Below are 12,568 nucleotides of genomic sequence, written 5' to 3' on the forward strand. Positions count from 1 at the left end.
ACTACAGGCCAATTCACCCAACCTCTATGTCCAGAAATCTTGAAATCAGAGTAGCAGTGGCACATTTGAAAAAATTGAGAATAGAATCAGCACAGCTTCATGAAGGGGATATTCTGCCTGAAATGTTTTTTTGAAGATCTCAGTAGAGGAGATACAGGGGCATCCATATGATCATTTTTGACTTCAAGACATACAACAACATGACTCAGAAGTTAACTCTAGAGCCCATGTTTGTATTCACATTAGGCTTTAGAATGTAGATTTACAGAGAGAATGTAAAGCAGGTGACCCTGGAATCCTGGGGAGTTTTTTATTGCAATCACTGATATTCATCTAACAAGGTTTTTCTGTTTAATAAAAGCAACAAGAATTTCTAAGAAATTATAATCATGAAACTAGATGCAGTACAAGCCACATTTAACATCTTGCTTAATCATTAAATATTTTATCATGAGTTGCAGTTGGGTTATTTTGACTCAATTTACTTTGGATTAAAAATCTGTTTTACATGGAAAATAGGTGCAGGAGGAGGCCATTTGGCCCTTCGAGCCAGCACCGCCATTCACTGTGATCATGGCTGATCATCCACAATCAGTAACCCGTGCCTGCCTTCTCCCCATATCCCTTGATTCCACTGGCACCTAGAATATCTAACTCTCTTTTAAATCCATCCAAACTGTCTTAGGTGGCAGAGAATTCCACAAATTCACAACTCTCTGGGTGAAAATGTTTTTTCTCATCTCAGTGAGACTGTGGCCCCTGGTTCTGGACTTCCCCCAACATTGGGAACATTTTTCCTGCATCTTGCTTGTCCAGTCTTTTTATAATTTTATACGTTTCTATAAGATTCTCTCCCATCCTTCTAAATAAGCGAGTTTGGTATTCTGAAAAATGCAAGGAATCATGGGATTTGTCAAAGTCCATTCGAGAAAAAAAAGACGAACAAGGCTGCCAGGTAGCGGGAGAGCGGGGTGTAACAGCGAGAGAGGGACGGTGAGAGTAGGGGGGTGAAAAACGTGCGTGTTTGTGGTTTGCTCACAGATGTGTTTAGTTTAACATTCTGCGGGGAGTGCCGGGGTTTGCATGTTGGTCCCCCAGTCCCTTCCTTCAGTCTGGGGGGGGGGGGGGGGGGGGTGTCCTAGCGCCAGGGTGTTCTTGCAGGGACGGGGTGTCTGGGACCTGCAGTGAAGCCACGATAGCGAGTTCCCGCCGCCTCGCCATTACCCGCAGACAGGCGTCGCTCTGTAGGAAGGAACTGCAGATGCTGTTTTATACCGAAGGCAGACAACGTGCTGGAGTAACTCAGCGGGACAGGCATCATCTTTGGAGAAAAGGAATTGGTGACTTTTCGGGTCGAGACCCTTCTCCGGAGATGTTGCCTGACCCGCTGAGTTACTGCAACATTTTGTATGTATCCCCATTGATTGGTGCTCGGCTCTCGCCGGCAACGAAGGGTTTAACCGACAGTCACTGGATAGGGCGAGAGGTGCAGCTGACGGTCCCTGGCCCGCCAGGGAACGGGTTCCTCACGAGTTGGAGCAGAGTTGAGCTGGAGTTTGCGCTTCTTCTCTGCCCTGGCTGTAAGCCTGGGGTCGCCATTGCTCCGGGCCAGTGTCCCGTCATCCTGGACATCTCCGGCCGCAACTGGACAGGGATGGGACGGGGACGGTAGTGCAGGAGAGGGGTGCGAGGTTAACCACTGTATAATAACCCAGGAGGGCAGCCCGAGTGAGAATGGAACCCATACACGCAGGCTGAGGGGCACCAGACCATGATTCATCAGATTGTCATTGCTGAGATTTCTGCATGGACCAGTGGAGAAGGGAGAACTAATGTCACTAACTCCAGTAGCAATTCTGCAGCGCCAGAGACACGGTTCGATCCTGACTACAAAAGAAACGCAGGTCTGTATACATGCAGCAGTTCAGCCGACGAGAATGTTTATCTCCATTGACTTACGACCTGGGCATGCGCAGTCGGAATACCGAACTTGATTATTTGAGTGAATATTATTCATTTATTCTTTAAATCCTAGCAATATTCCAAACCTCAGCTAATAGCCCAGATGATAAATTTATAACACAGCAATAACACATGGGTAAATATAGAATTGTAAATTTTAATAGAAAACAGATCAAATCCAACAAATATTTACATACAAGATTCAATGATTCACAGCATCTCCTATTGGGCAATCATATCTCCAAGTGTACAGTAATTAAAAGACCAGATTTGTGCAATTGACATATTAAACTGTTTGGCGTGATGATATTTGTTTTCCTTACAACGCAAAGACTTCAAATTAAAGTACAACAGTGAACAAGCTCAAGTGCATATCTTTGTGCAGATAATATTCAAACTGAACGGCTTAAAACATGTGATAATTAAAATATACCATTAACAAACCCAAGAACATATCTTGGTTAAATGGTGTACTATGTAGGAACTCTCTGAACCCCCCCCCCACCACACATACCACCACCAATAAAGCAGTAGATTGAAGCTGATTTTGTCAGTGATGGTTACTGCTGGAAAATGGAAAGGAATGTCTGTTTCTGGGCACTAGGCACTGGCCACTGCACTGTTGATTTCCAGTACAATCAGTTCAATGCAGCCGGGAAGGACAATGGAACAAAAATGGCCTACAGTCCGTCTCCATGATGGCCTCACACCATTTCATGTACTGTAGCAGCACAGAATGGAACACAAAATCTTGAAGAAGTGAACAACTTGGAGAAGTTAAGACTTAATAATTTAAGAACAAGATTGTACAATGAAGCTTTTATGATAACAAGATATTAAAAAATATATATATATTTTTTCGAAACAATGTCATAGGACACGGCCAAACAGCCAGTTACAACCCGTTGATAGACAAACGCACTACTATCACAGAAAGGTACATAAAGGTTCTGTAATTTTCATTTAAAAGAGTTGCATAGGACCCTAATCAAGGAACGTTTGCATCTTTGAAAAACTACATACAAGTCATGTTTCATAAAAACCATCTTTATGTTGTGCCTTTTCACTTGCGCAAGATGCTCCAAGATCAACAAAGACAAAGCATTGTGTTGGTTGAGTTTTAAAAGCAAATCTTTTTATTGCAAATTCTCAACCAAGAGATCACATTCAACACCAATTACACAATTTGGGATTGTTTTGTTCAAGTTGGTTCTTCTGTTCCTTGGTTAATAACTAGAATATGCTAGCATTTAGCATGTATTAGGGAAATGTTGATCATTTTGCAAGGGATCCAAATTTAAGGTTAGAAATATATTTCAGTCTAGAAATGAGATTTACTGGTTTGATTGAATATGTGCAATTATTTTTAAGAATAGCTTAGGTACCAAATATCTCTAAAAACAGTTCCAATTCCTTTAAATTTTATTTTAAAGGAATTGGAACTGTTGCTCGGTCCACAATGATCTTTGCACATGGCGCATAGTTAATTTTCATCAGCAATTTCCAAATAACACACACACATTTGATCCTTACTCATCAGCATTAGAGAGTCTCCACTGGGATGCCAGTGCAATGATAACACCTGGAAAGTTCCTGCAGAAAGAACAGAATTCTGATTTTAGGTACCATGAGAAAAAAAGCAAGTTTTCCACAAAGTAATACTAGCTAAGAAAGCACAAAGTACACATTCACTGTCCTCTACCTTCAGATGGTACTTGCACAGCCAGGCATCCTGCAGGAGACCACAGGTACACCTTGGTGCTGCCAGTACAGATGGCTAGACGGGTTCTGCGTGGGTCCCACTGGAAGTTTCTCACTGCAGATATTTGCTCCAAAACCACGTATTGCTTCAGCTTCTGAACATCCCATATCCACACGGTGTTTGGCATGTTATCTTGTAAAAGGAAAAAAATGATATAAGAATGATGCTGTTATTAGGATTAATAGTTAAGGGAAGGGAATGCTATAAACTAGGCTTATCAAGATCATTCCCATTCTTTAAGCTACAAAGAAAGCTGGAAATATAAACAAAATATACGTTGAAAAATAGGCAATCGGAAAAATGTCACTGTCCTATTATCAGCAGTGCTAAAGAACTAACAAATGCAGTTATACGGGTCATTTGGATTAACACTAAAGTAATTATAAGTATTTGAATTGGCCCTAGAGTATAAATCATTTCCCTTTAAAATAATTATGCAACTTGGCAAGTGAATTATAAAGGTGCTTTGTTCAGCGTCCAAAACAAATGGTGCATTGAGAAGGAATACAACGTGTTGAAAACTCCCAAATCCTTCAGCTTAGAGTTCTGCATAAAATATTAAGAAATAGTGAGAAAAACATTTTACTTCTTGTGTAGGGGAAGATATATTTTATATCGGATAATGAGAGTATTTAATGATCACAAGAAATTAGACAATGCTCAAAGTTCATCGAAGAGTTCAACAGCGGGAATGTTAGTGCAACAAAAATATACAGCAAACTAACTACCTCAGCCTTAATCCAAAGAGACAAACACAAAGGTTTGCACCTTCATGCACAATGAATGAGAACTGAAATAACAAGAGATATGTTCGATGACTCATAGAAACATAGAAAATAGGTGCAGGAGTAGGCCATTCGGGAACTTGGAAGGAACTTGGAAACAAATAAAACAGAACTTAAAATTAAGAAATCTATCTCTGCTAATGCCAATAGCCAATAACCCTTCATTTAAACCCTCAATTATAAATAAATCATTTACACAATGGGAAAGAACGGGAATCAAAACGCTCGGAGACCTGTATGAATTAGGGAAATTATTACCATTTCAACAATTACAACTGAAATATAACTTGAAAAATAATCAATATTTTAAATATCTTCAAATCCGTGATTATCTGAAAAAATATACAAAAGACTATTATAATATGCCCCCAGACTTATTAGATGAAGCCATGAAGATAAAGGCTGAATCAGCAAATCTAATATCATACTTATATAATATTATATTGAATATAGAAATACCTACAACAGATAATATTAGAAGAGACTGGGAACAAGAACTAGCTATAAAAAATTCAAAAGAGAGCTGGGATAAACACTTATTATATGTGCATAAATGCTCGATCAACGTACGACATACTCTAATCCAATATAAAACATTACATAGACTATATTATTCAAAAACTAAAATAAATAAACTTTTCCCCAATGTCTCACCCATATGTGATAAATGTCAGTTACAAGAAGCTAACATAGCACACTCTTTTGTTTTCTGTATAAAAATTCAAACATTCTGGAACGAAATATTTGAAATCTTCACAAAATTATTTAAAACAAAACTATTACCCAAAGTTGAATGTATCATTTTTGGAATATCGGAAGGTAACACAGAATTAAATATGTTTCAAAAGAATTTACTTAATTATGGGCTAATAATCGGAAAAAAGCTTATACTTAAATTTTGGAAAAATGCTCCAATACCAACAACAAAAATTTGGATTTCAAACATGTTCGAAACATTACACTTGGAAGAGATGAGACTCCTCCTAGCAGGCAAAGCAGATCACTTCCAAAAGACATGGTCTGCATTTATGGAACTATTACAAGCATAAGGTGCAATAATAAGTTATAACATAAAGGCTACCAAGACCTGGAAACGGGGGGTATAAAATAAATGTTTAATTAAAAACACGGTTGGTATATCCTTTTTTGCGGAGTTTTGTGTTACAATAGAGCGATTGATTTTCCTTTCTTCTTTTTTTTTCTTTTCTTTCTAGGGTCTTATTTCTTTTCTTTACTTCCTTCTCTAATTCCTTCCCTAAGGGGTTCTCCTCTCCCAACACTTTCCTGCACCTTCACGATTCTTGCTTACTTTCCTTACTTCTTTTATTTCTATCTTTTTTAAAGCTCAAAAAATGAAGTGGTACAACATAATGTAATAAGATATATGCGATGTATTAATGTGATTTACTGTACTGCTAATAAAAATAAAATTAAAAAAAAACAAAAAAAAAAACATAGAAAATAGGTGCAGGAGTAGGCCATTCGGCCCTTCGAGCCTGCACTGCCATTCAATATGATCATGGCTGAGCATCCAACTCAGTATCCTGTACCTGCCTTCTCTCCATACCCCCTGATCCTTTTAGCCACAAGGGCCACATCTAACTCCCTCTTAAATATAGCCAATGAACTGGCCTCAACTACCCTCTGTGGCAGAGAATTCCACAGATTCACCACTCTGTGTGAAAAATGTTTTCCTCATCTCGGTCCTCAAAAGACTCCAAGGATAACTTAATCTCAGCATTTCTTCCTATGCCACAGAGAGGACCCATCTCCATCCACATGTACCTGAATGGCAAATACAGCCGAATAGAAAAAGGCAATACATTTTACAGTATCATGCACATTCCCTGCAAGGCAAATATTACTTCATTTACTTATTTAGTTTAGTTAAGGACCTGTCCCACTTTCACAACCTCTGTCGAGTTTGCCCTTGACTCGTACTCGCAGCATGGTCGTCACGAGGTCGTAGGCAGGTCGTGATGCTAGTCGTAGGTACTCGAGGCATCAAGTAAGTCGGGGTATTTTTCTAGCCTGATAAAAAATGTCCACGAGTAAAAAAGGTTGTGAAAGTGGAACAGGCCCTATACAGTGCAGAAACAGGCCCTTCGGCCCACTTAGTCCACACCGACCACACGATCCCCGCACACTAATACTGTCTTACACACAGTGGGAACAATTTACATTTATACCAAGCCAAATAACTAACAAACCTGCACATCTTTGGAGTGTGGGAGGAAACAGAAGATCTCAGAGAAACCCACACGGTCACAGGGAGAACGTACTAACTCCGTAGACAGCACCCGTAGTCGGGATCGAACCGGGTGCGGTAAGCGCTTTACTAAAATTATTTTTAACCCACCATGCTGCTTCTATTAACTTACCATTTCTGGTTGCCAAGAAACGGTTGTCGGGACTGAACGCAATCATCCCGACACCTAATTTGGGATTTGCTCTATCTGGATCAGGCTTTACTATAGGGACTTGAACAGGAGGCTGGCAAATCTCATCTGAAACAAAAAAGGAAAATCAGTAAAATAAAGATAGATGTGATGTTTTAATTAAAGTAGAAAAAGAGCCCTGCAAAAGGGCACGGAGAAGCAAAGTTTTGTGCTGGGATCTTTAAAATGACCAGGCTTATCAAGATCATTCCCAACAACATTTCTATGGTCTTGAGATAGCTGGACAATGGTGCATTGCTAAAGCATGTGGCCAGTACCAATTTATGGCTCAGTGAACAATTACGTTGTGGGTATTCGACTTCCCACAAGGCTCAAGCATTTTCTGTGCTGTCTCCTACAATTCTGGACAGCAACTATGTCAGAGGAGGTGTTTGTATTCAGATTGTGAAGATCAGAAAGAGAATAAAACAATGCAAGTTTGAGTCAGAGAAAGGAGGCACAAAGGCTTCAGCTATGTGTAAGTGGCAAGGTGGAGGCAGGAACTTGGTGGGAGGTTTGTCTCTTCAAATGAGAAAAATAACTGCCTACCTCAGTGTTTACGGTTGTACATGGGCAATGGGCTCGATGCTTTCATGTGTTATCCATAAGTTGCGGAATCATTAAGACAAAACTTATTTTACTCAGAGTAGGGGAATCAAGAAACAGAGGACATAGGTTTAAGGTGAGAAGGGCAAGGTTTAATACAAACCTGCGGGGAAACCTTTTCACTCCGAGGGTGGTGAATATATGGAATGAGCTGCGAGAGGAGGCAGTTAAGGCAGGTATTATAACAGCATTTAATTTACACTTGGGCAGGTACATGGATAAGAAAGGGTTAAAGGGATACGAGCCAAACTTGGGCACATGGGAATAGCTTAGATGGGGCATCTTGGCCAGCATGTACGACTTGGGCCAAAGGGCTGGTTTCCATGCTGTATAACTAAGATACCGTGCACACAAACCTGAAGATAGATGGCTTCCAGTATGAAAGCTTGAACAACCTTGCTTTAGTCCTTCAAGTTCGGCCCAATGACAATTGTATATGTTAACTATAGAATATTAAGACATGACAATATGACCCTCTAAATAAATAAGCTGGCCATAGAGTGTTTCAGCACTAAAAACAAATCATACTTACACATGGGTCACACATTCAAAAAGTTCTCATTTAGAAGGAAAAACAATCAGTTGTAATAGAAGATCAACTATTACAACAAGCTTCAGGCACATGTGCTTATTTGAAGTGCAAATTTGCAAAGGAGAATTGGAATACTTAAAAGAAAAAACCCCAAAAAGAATTCACCAAGCTTCTGGTTATCCAAAATATATAGGTTGGCAAACCGTGTGGAGCAACAGCAAGCAGACTGGCTATTGGCTAATTCAGCTGCATTCTAGCATCCCCCTTCATGCAGCCATTTTGTTTTGCCTGACAACAGTCCCTAGAACAGGACAATCAAATTTGTTTAAAAACCACTTTTCAGGATTATTTTGGAGATGGTGAGGAAGGGAACATTACTTAAGTTTCTTGTCATTCAATTATGGCAGTGGAGAAATCATCCCAACATTTACACTTGTCTAAATTAATTTAAAGTTCTTTACAGATAAAGACAGGGCAGAGGAATTGGGAAGGGACAAAATAAACTGCAGATGTTGAAATCTGGAGCAAACAAATAAACCGCTGGAATAACTCTGGGCCAAGTAGCATCTGCAGAGGTAAAGGAAGTGGGAAGCTCTCTAAGCAATCAGAATCTTGCTGATATAGTTTCTTAATTGTGCTGTATTAGTTCATCTCAGCACATTAATAGGGCATAGCAACGTGTTAATTAGTGGGTATTAGATATGTAAAGTAGGACTCTCACTGTTGATCACTATCTGCCATAAATAGAACAAATTATGGGCATGACAGATAAGCAGGGCTGCCAACTCTCACGCTTTGAGCGTGAGAATCACACATTTCAACCAATTCTCACGCCCTCACGCTGATGACAGATTTCTCCCGCTGTCTTCAGGTCCTTGCACAGCAAAGATCCTATAGCAGAGCTATAGCGGAGCTAGAGGATCTTTGCTGCACAGTTTGTCTCTTTGCGCCACATGACAGCGATCTGCACGGTCTGGGGAAGCGCGTCGGTCCCGAGTAGCGGGTGCCAGCGCCTCTGTGCTGGCTGCGAGCGCTGTGCTACCGGCCGCCGCTGCAGCCTCCCTCCCTCCCTCCCTCCTGCCCTTCAACTCACACGGCAGCACCAGCGCCACCAATCCACGCTGCAATGTACCCGCCAGACTCCCCATTGGGCGTCCGGGAGAGAGAGGGAGGGGAGAAAGAGAGAGAGAGAGAGAGAGAAAGAAAAAAGGAGGGAGGGATAGAGGCAAAGAGAGACAGGGGAGGCAAGGTAGGAAGGGGATGAAGGAGGAAGGGGAGAAAGAGGGAGGGTGAGGAAAGAGGGAGGGGGAGAGAGGGGGGGGGGGAGAGGGAGAGAGAGAGGGGGGGGGGGAGAGGGGGAGAGGGGGGGAAGAGGGGAGAGGGGGGGGAAAGGGAGGGAGAGAGGGCGAGGAAATGTGTGTGTGTGTGTGTGTGTGTGTGTGTGTGTGTGTGTGTGTGTGTCTCCCTGTGTGTGTTTCTCCTTGTGTGTGTGTGTCTCGTGTGCGTGTGCGTGTGCCCTGTGTCACATCCTGGCCTTAGACAGGGCTGCCAACTCTCATGCTTTGAGCATGAGAGTCACGCATTTCAGCCAATTCTCAGGCTCGCACGCTGATGACAGAATTCTCACGCTGTCTTCCGTCCCTGCAGTTTGTCTCTTTGCGCCACATCAGAGCGATCCTTGCAGTCAGGGGAAACGCGTGGGTTGACGGCTGTGAGTGACGTCGCGTTTCTTCTCTTCTCTTTCTTGGTTGGATGTGCAGCCGCTGACAACATGAAGCAGCCGGTGACAGAACTAACCAGGTGAATCAGTTGTAAAACATGGGGAGGACCACAATGAGGCCAAACATCTAGGACAGGGATCGGCAACCTACGGGACACGAGCCGAATCCGGCCCGTAACCCGAAAAAACAAGTTTTTATTTTCAATTTGTTTTCGCGGGGTCGGGCCAGGCGAGCCGACCTGAGAACGGCAGCCAGTCCCTGGGACACGAGCAGATCTGGGAACGGCAGCCAGTCCCTGGGACGCGAGCAGATCTGGGAACGGCAGCCAGTCCCTGGGACGCGAGCAGATCTGGGAACGACAGCCAGTCCCTGGGACGCGAGCAGATCTGGGAACGGCAGCCAGTCCCTGGGACGCGAGCAGATCTGGGAACGACAGCCAGTCCCTGGGACGCGAGCAGATCTGGGAACTGCAGCCAGTCCCTGGGACGCGAGCAGATCTGGGAACGGCAGCCAGTCCCTGGGACGCGAGCAGATCTGGGAACGGCAGCCAGTCCCGGGCCATGCAGAATGCCAACTTGATCATTATGGACAAATTGGGCAAGCCACGTACATGTTGTATAACTCTGACTCTATGCAGATCTGAATGGGCTTAGAATTACCATTTAAGCAAAATTTCCCCCACTTTCCCCATTTTGATTTTTGAGATTAATATCCCTTTGCTCTGTTAACAGCGTTAAATTACTTATGAGGTAGAGTTAGGAAAGGGAACATGTTATTTTTTTTTAAGTTTGCTTTAATTTGTTTGTTGATTGTTAGTTGACTGCCATAATTTCTGAAATGGTCTTAAAGTAACTTAACTGTTATAAAGCAGTAATAAGTGATTTTTGTCCAAACAATTGGAACTTGCATAAAATGTTTGCATTATTAGCAGGGCTGCCAAATCTCACGCATTGAGCGTGAGCCTCACACATTTCACAAAATTTTCACGCTCTCACACTGATCACAAATTTCTCACGCTCAAAAATATGCAGGTGCTGGTCCGTCGGCCGCTCTGTCCACACCCCATGGAGTTTTAATCCCGGCCCGGAGCCAGGAGTGGACCGGGTGAGTGGGGGGCCGTCGGTGCCGCATCCGGAGCTGCGAGGATGAATCTCGGGCTAAGGCACCGCTCCGATGCCTGACCCCCAGGTCACTGACCCTCACCTCCCCCGGACACTTGCTTGTCAAGGAGCACCAGGGCCGGCCTGCATTCCCGGGAGGGGAGGGAAACGCTCCCCGAGCATTGCCAAGTCTCTGCTCACTCTGGATGTTGTCGCCGCTTCACTGCCACACACTCTCACACACACACACACAAGGTTTGAAGGGCTATGGGCCAAATGCGGATAAATGGGACTAGTTTAGATGGGGTATCTTGATCTGCATGAACAAGTTGGGATGAAGAGCCTGATTCCATGCTGTAAGACTATGACACATTGTAGAAAGGGTGCAATTGCTCTGGAGAGGATCCAGGGGCGATTTATGAAGATGTTGGCAGGGCAGGATTTTTTTTTTCATTTTGAAGAAAGATTTGATAACTGCGATTGTATTCTCTGCAGCAACGGAGGTGAAGAAAAAACTCAGTTGAGGTGAATAATATTTTGCGAATAGGACCTCTGTAAATTTGCAGATGATACAAAGCTGGGTGGCATTGTGAACTGTGAGGAGGATGCTATGAGAATGCAGGGTGACTTGGACAGGTTGGGGGAGTGGGCAGATGCATGGCAGATGTGGTTTAATATGGATAAATGTGAGGTTATCCACTTTGGTATAAAAAACAGGAAGGCAGGTTACTATCTAAATGGCGTCAAGTTGGGAAAAGAGGAAGTACAACGGGATCTGGGGGTCTTTGTACATCAGTCTGTGAAACTAAGCATGCAGGTACAGCAGGCAGTGAAGAAATCGAATGGCATGTTGGTCTTTATAACAAGGGGGATTGAATATAGGAGCAAAGAGGTCCTTCTACAGTTGAACAGAGAGCCCTAGTGAGACCACACCTGGAGTATTGTGTGTAGGTTTACAAGGTTAATTCTCGGGATGGCGGGACTGTCTTATGCTGAGAGAATGGAGCAGCTGGGATTGTACACTCTGGAGTTTAGAAGGATGAGAATGGGTAATGTTTCGGGTTGAGACCTTCAGACTGAAGAGGTTGAAAACCAGCCATAAAACACAATGACTGGAGATGACTTATTGACGTGACACGATAATAAATATATTACAGAAAAAATCATTTAATGGGGTGGCACGGTGGCACAGCAGTAGGGTTGTTGCCTTATTACCACATGGGTTTTCTCTGGATATTACAGTTTCTCCCATATCCAAAAGAAGTGCCAGTTTGTAGGTTAATTGGCTTCTGCAAATTTTCCCTGACGTAATGGATGGAACTGGTGTATGATAGATTGCTGGTCGGTGTGGACTTGGTGGGCTGAAGGGCCTGTTTTCATATATATATCTTAATTTCATTGAACCATATATGATTGAATATGTGGCATTATTTCCGTCTTGTTTCTCTATTCAATTTATTGATTTATTTGTGCAGAACAGTGATGGAAGTCCGACTCTTACCTTGTTTCTCTGTGTTTTATATATATACTAGACCAAGTGCAGACCCGTTGGGTCTGCTTCCCCAATGGTGTGATCCCCCAACCCAATATTCCACCATGCACCCGTCTCCTCCAATGGAACTGAAGCCGTTCTGAAAATTAAGATTATAGCACTGCCCTGCC

At 42.8% G+C, this 12,568-nt stretch overlaps 1 protein-coding gene across 1 annotated transcript in view; it reads right to left on the reverse strand.

Moving 5' to 3' along the window:
* Window positions 1-2,099: 2,099 nt before the first annotated feature.
* wrap73 (WD repeat containing, antisense to TP73) overlaps window positions 2,100-12,568 on the reverse strand; it is a 60,873-nt gene continuing 50,404 nt past the window's right edge. The window contains exons 10-12 of the mRNA XM_055659703.1: window positions 6,891-7,016; window positions 3,665-3,856; window positions 2,100-3,555 (exon numbers count right to left, since the gene is read on the reverse strand). Coding sequence (XP_055515678.1) covers window positions 3,446-3,555; window positions 3,665-3,856; window positions 6,891-7,016 — 428 coding nt within the window. The 3' untranslated portion in view covers window positions 2,100-3,445. The remainder of the gene's footprint in view (window positions 3,556-3,664; window positions 3,857-6,890; window positions 7,017-12,568) is intronic.

Source organism: Leucoraja erinacea, chromosome 30, assembly GCF_028641065.1.
Source record: "Leucoraja erinacea ecotype New England chromosome 30, Leri_hhj_1, whole genome shotgun sequence".
NCBI classification, from domain to species: Eukaryota; Metazoa; Chordata; class Chondrichthyes; order Rajiformes; family Rajidae; genus Leucoraja; species Leucoraja erinaceus.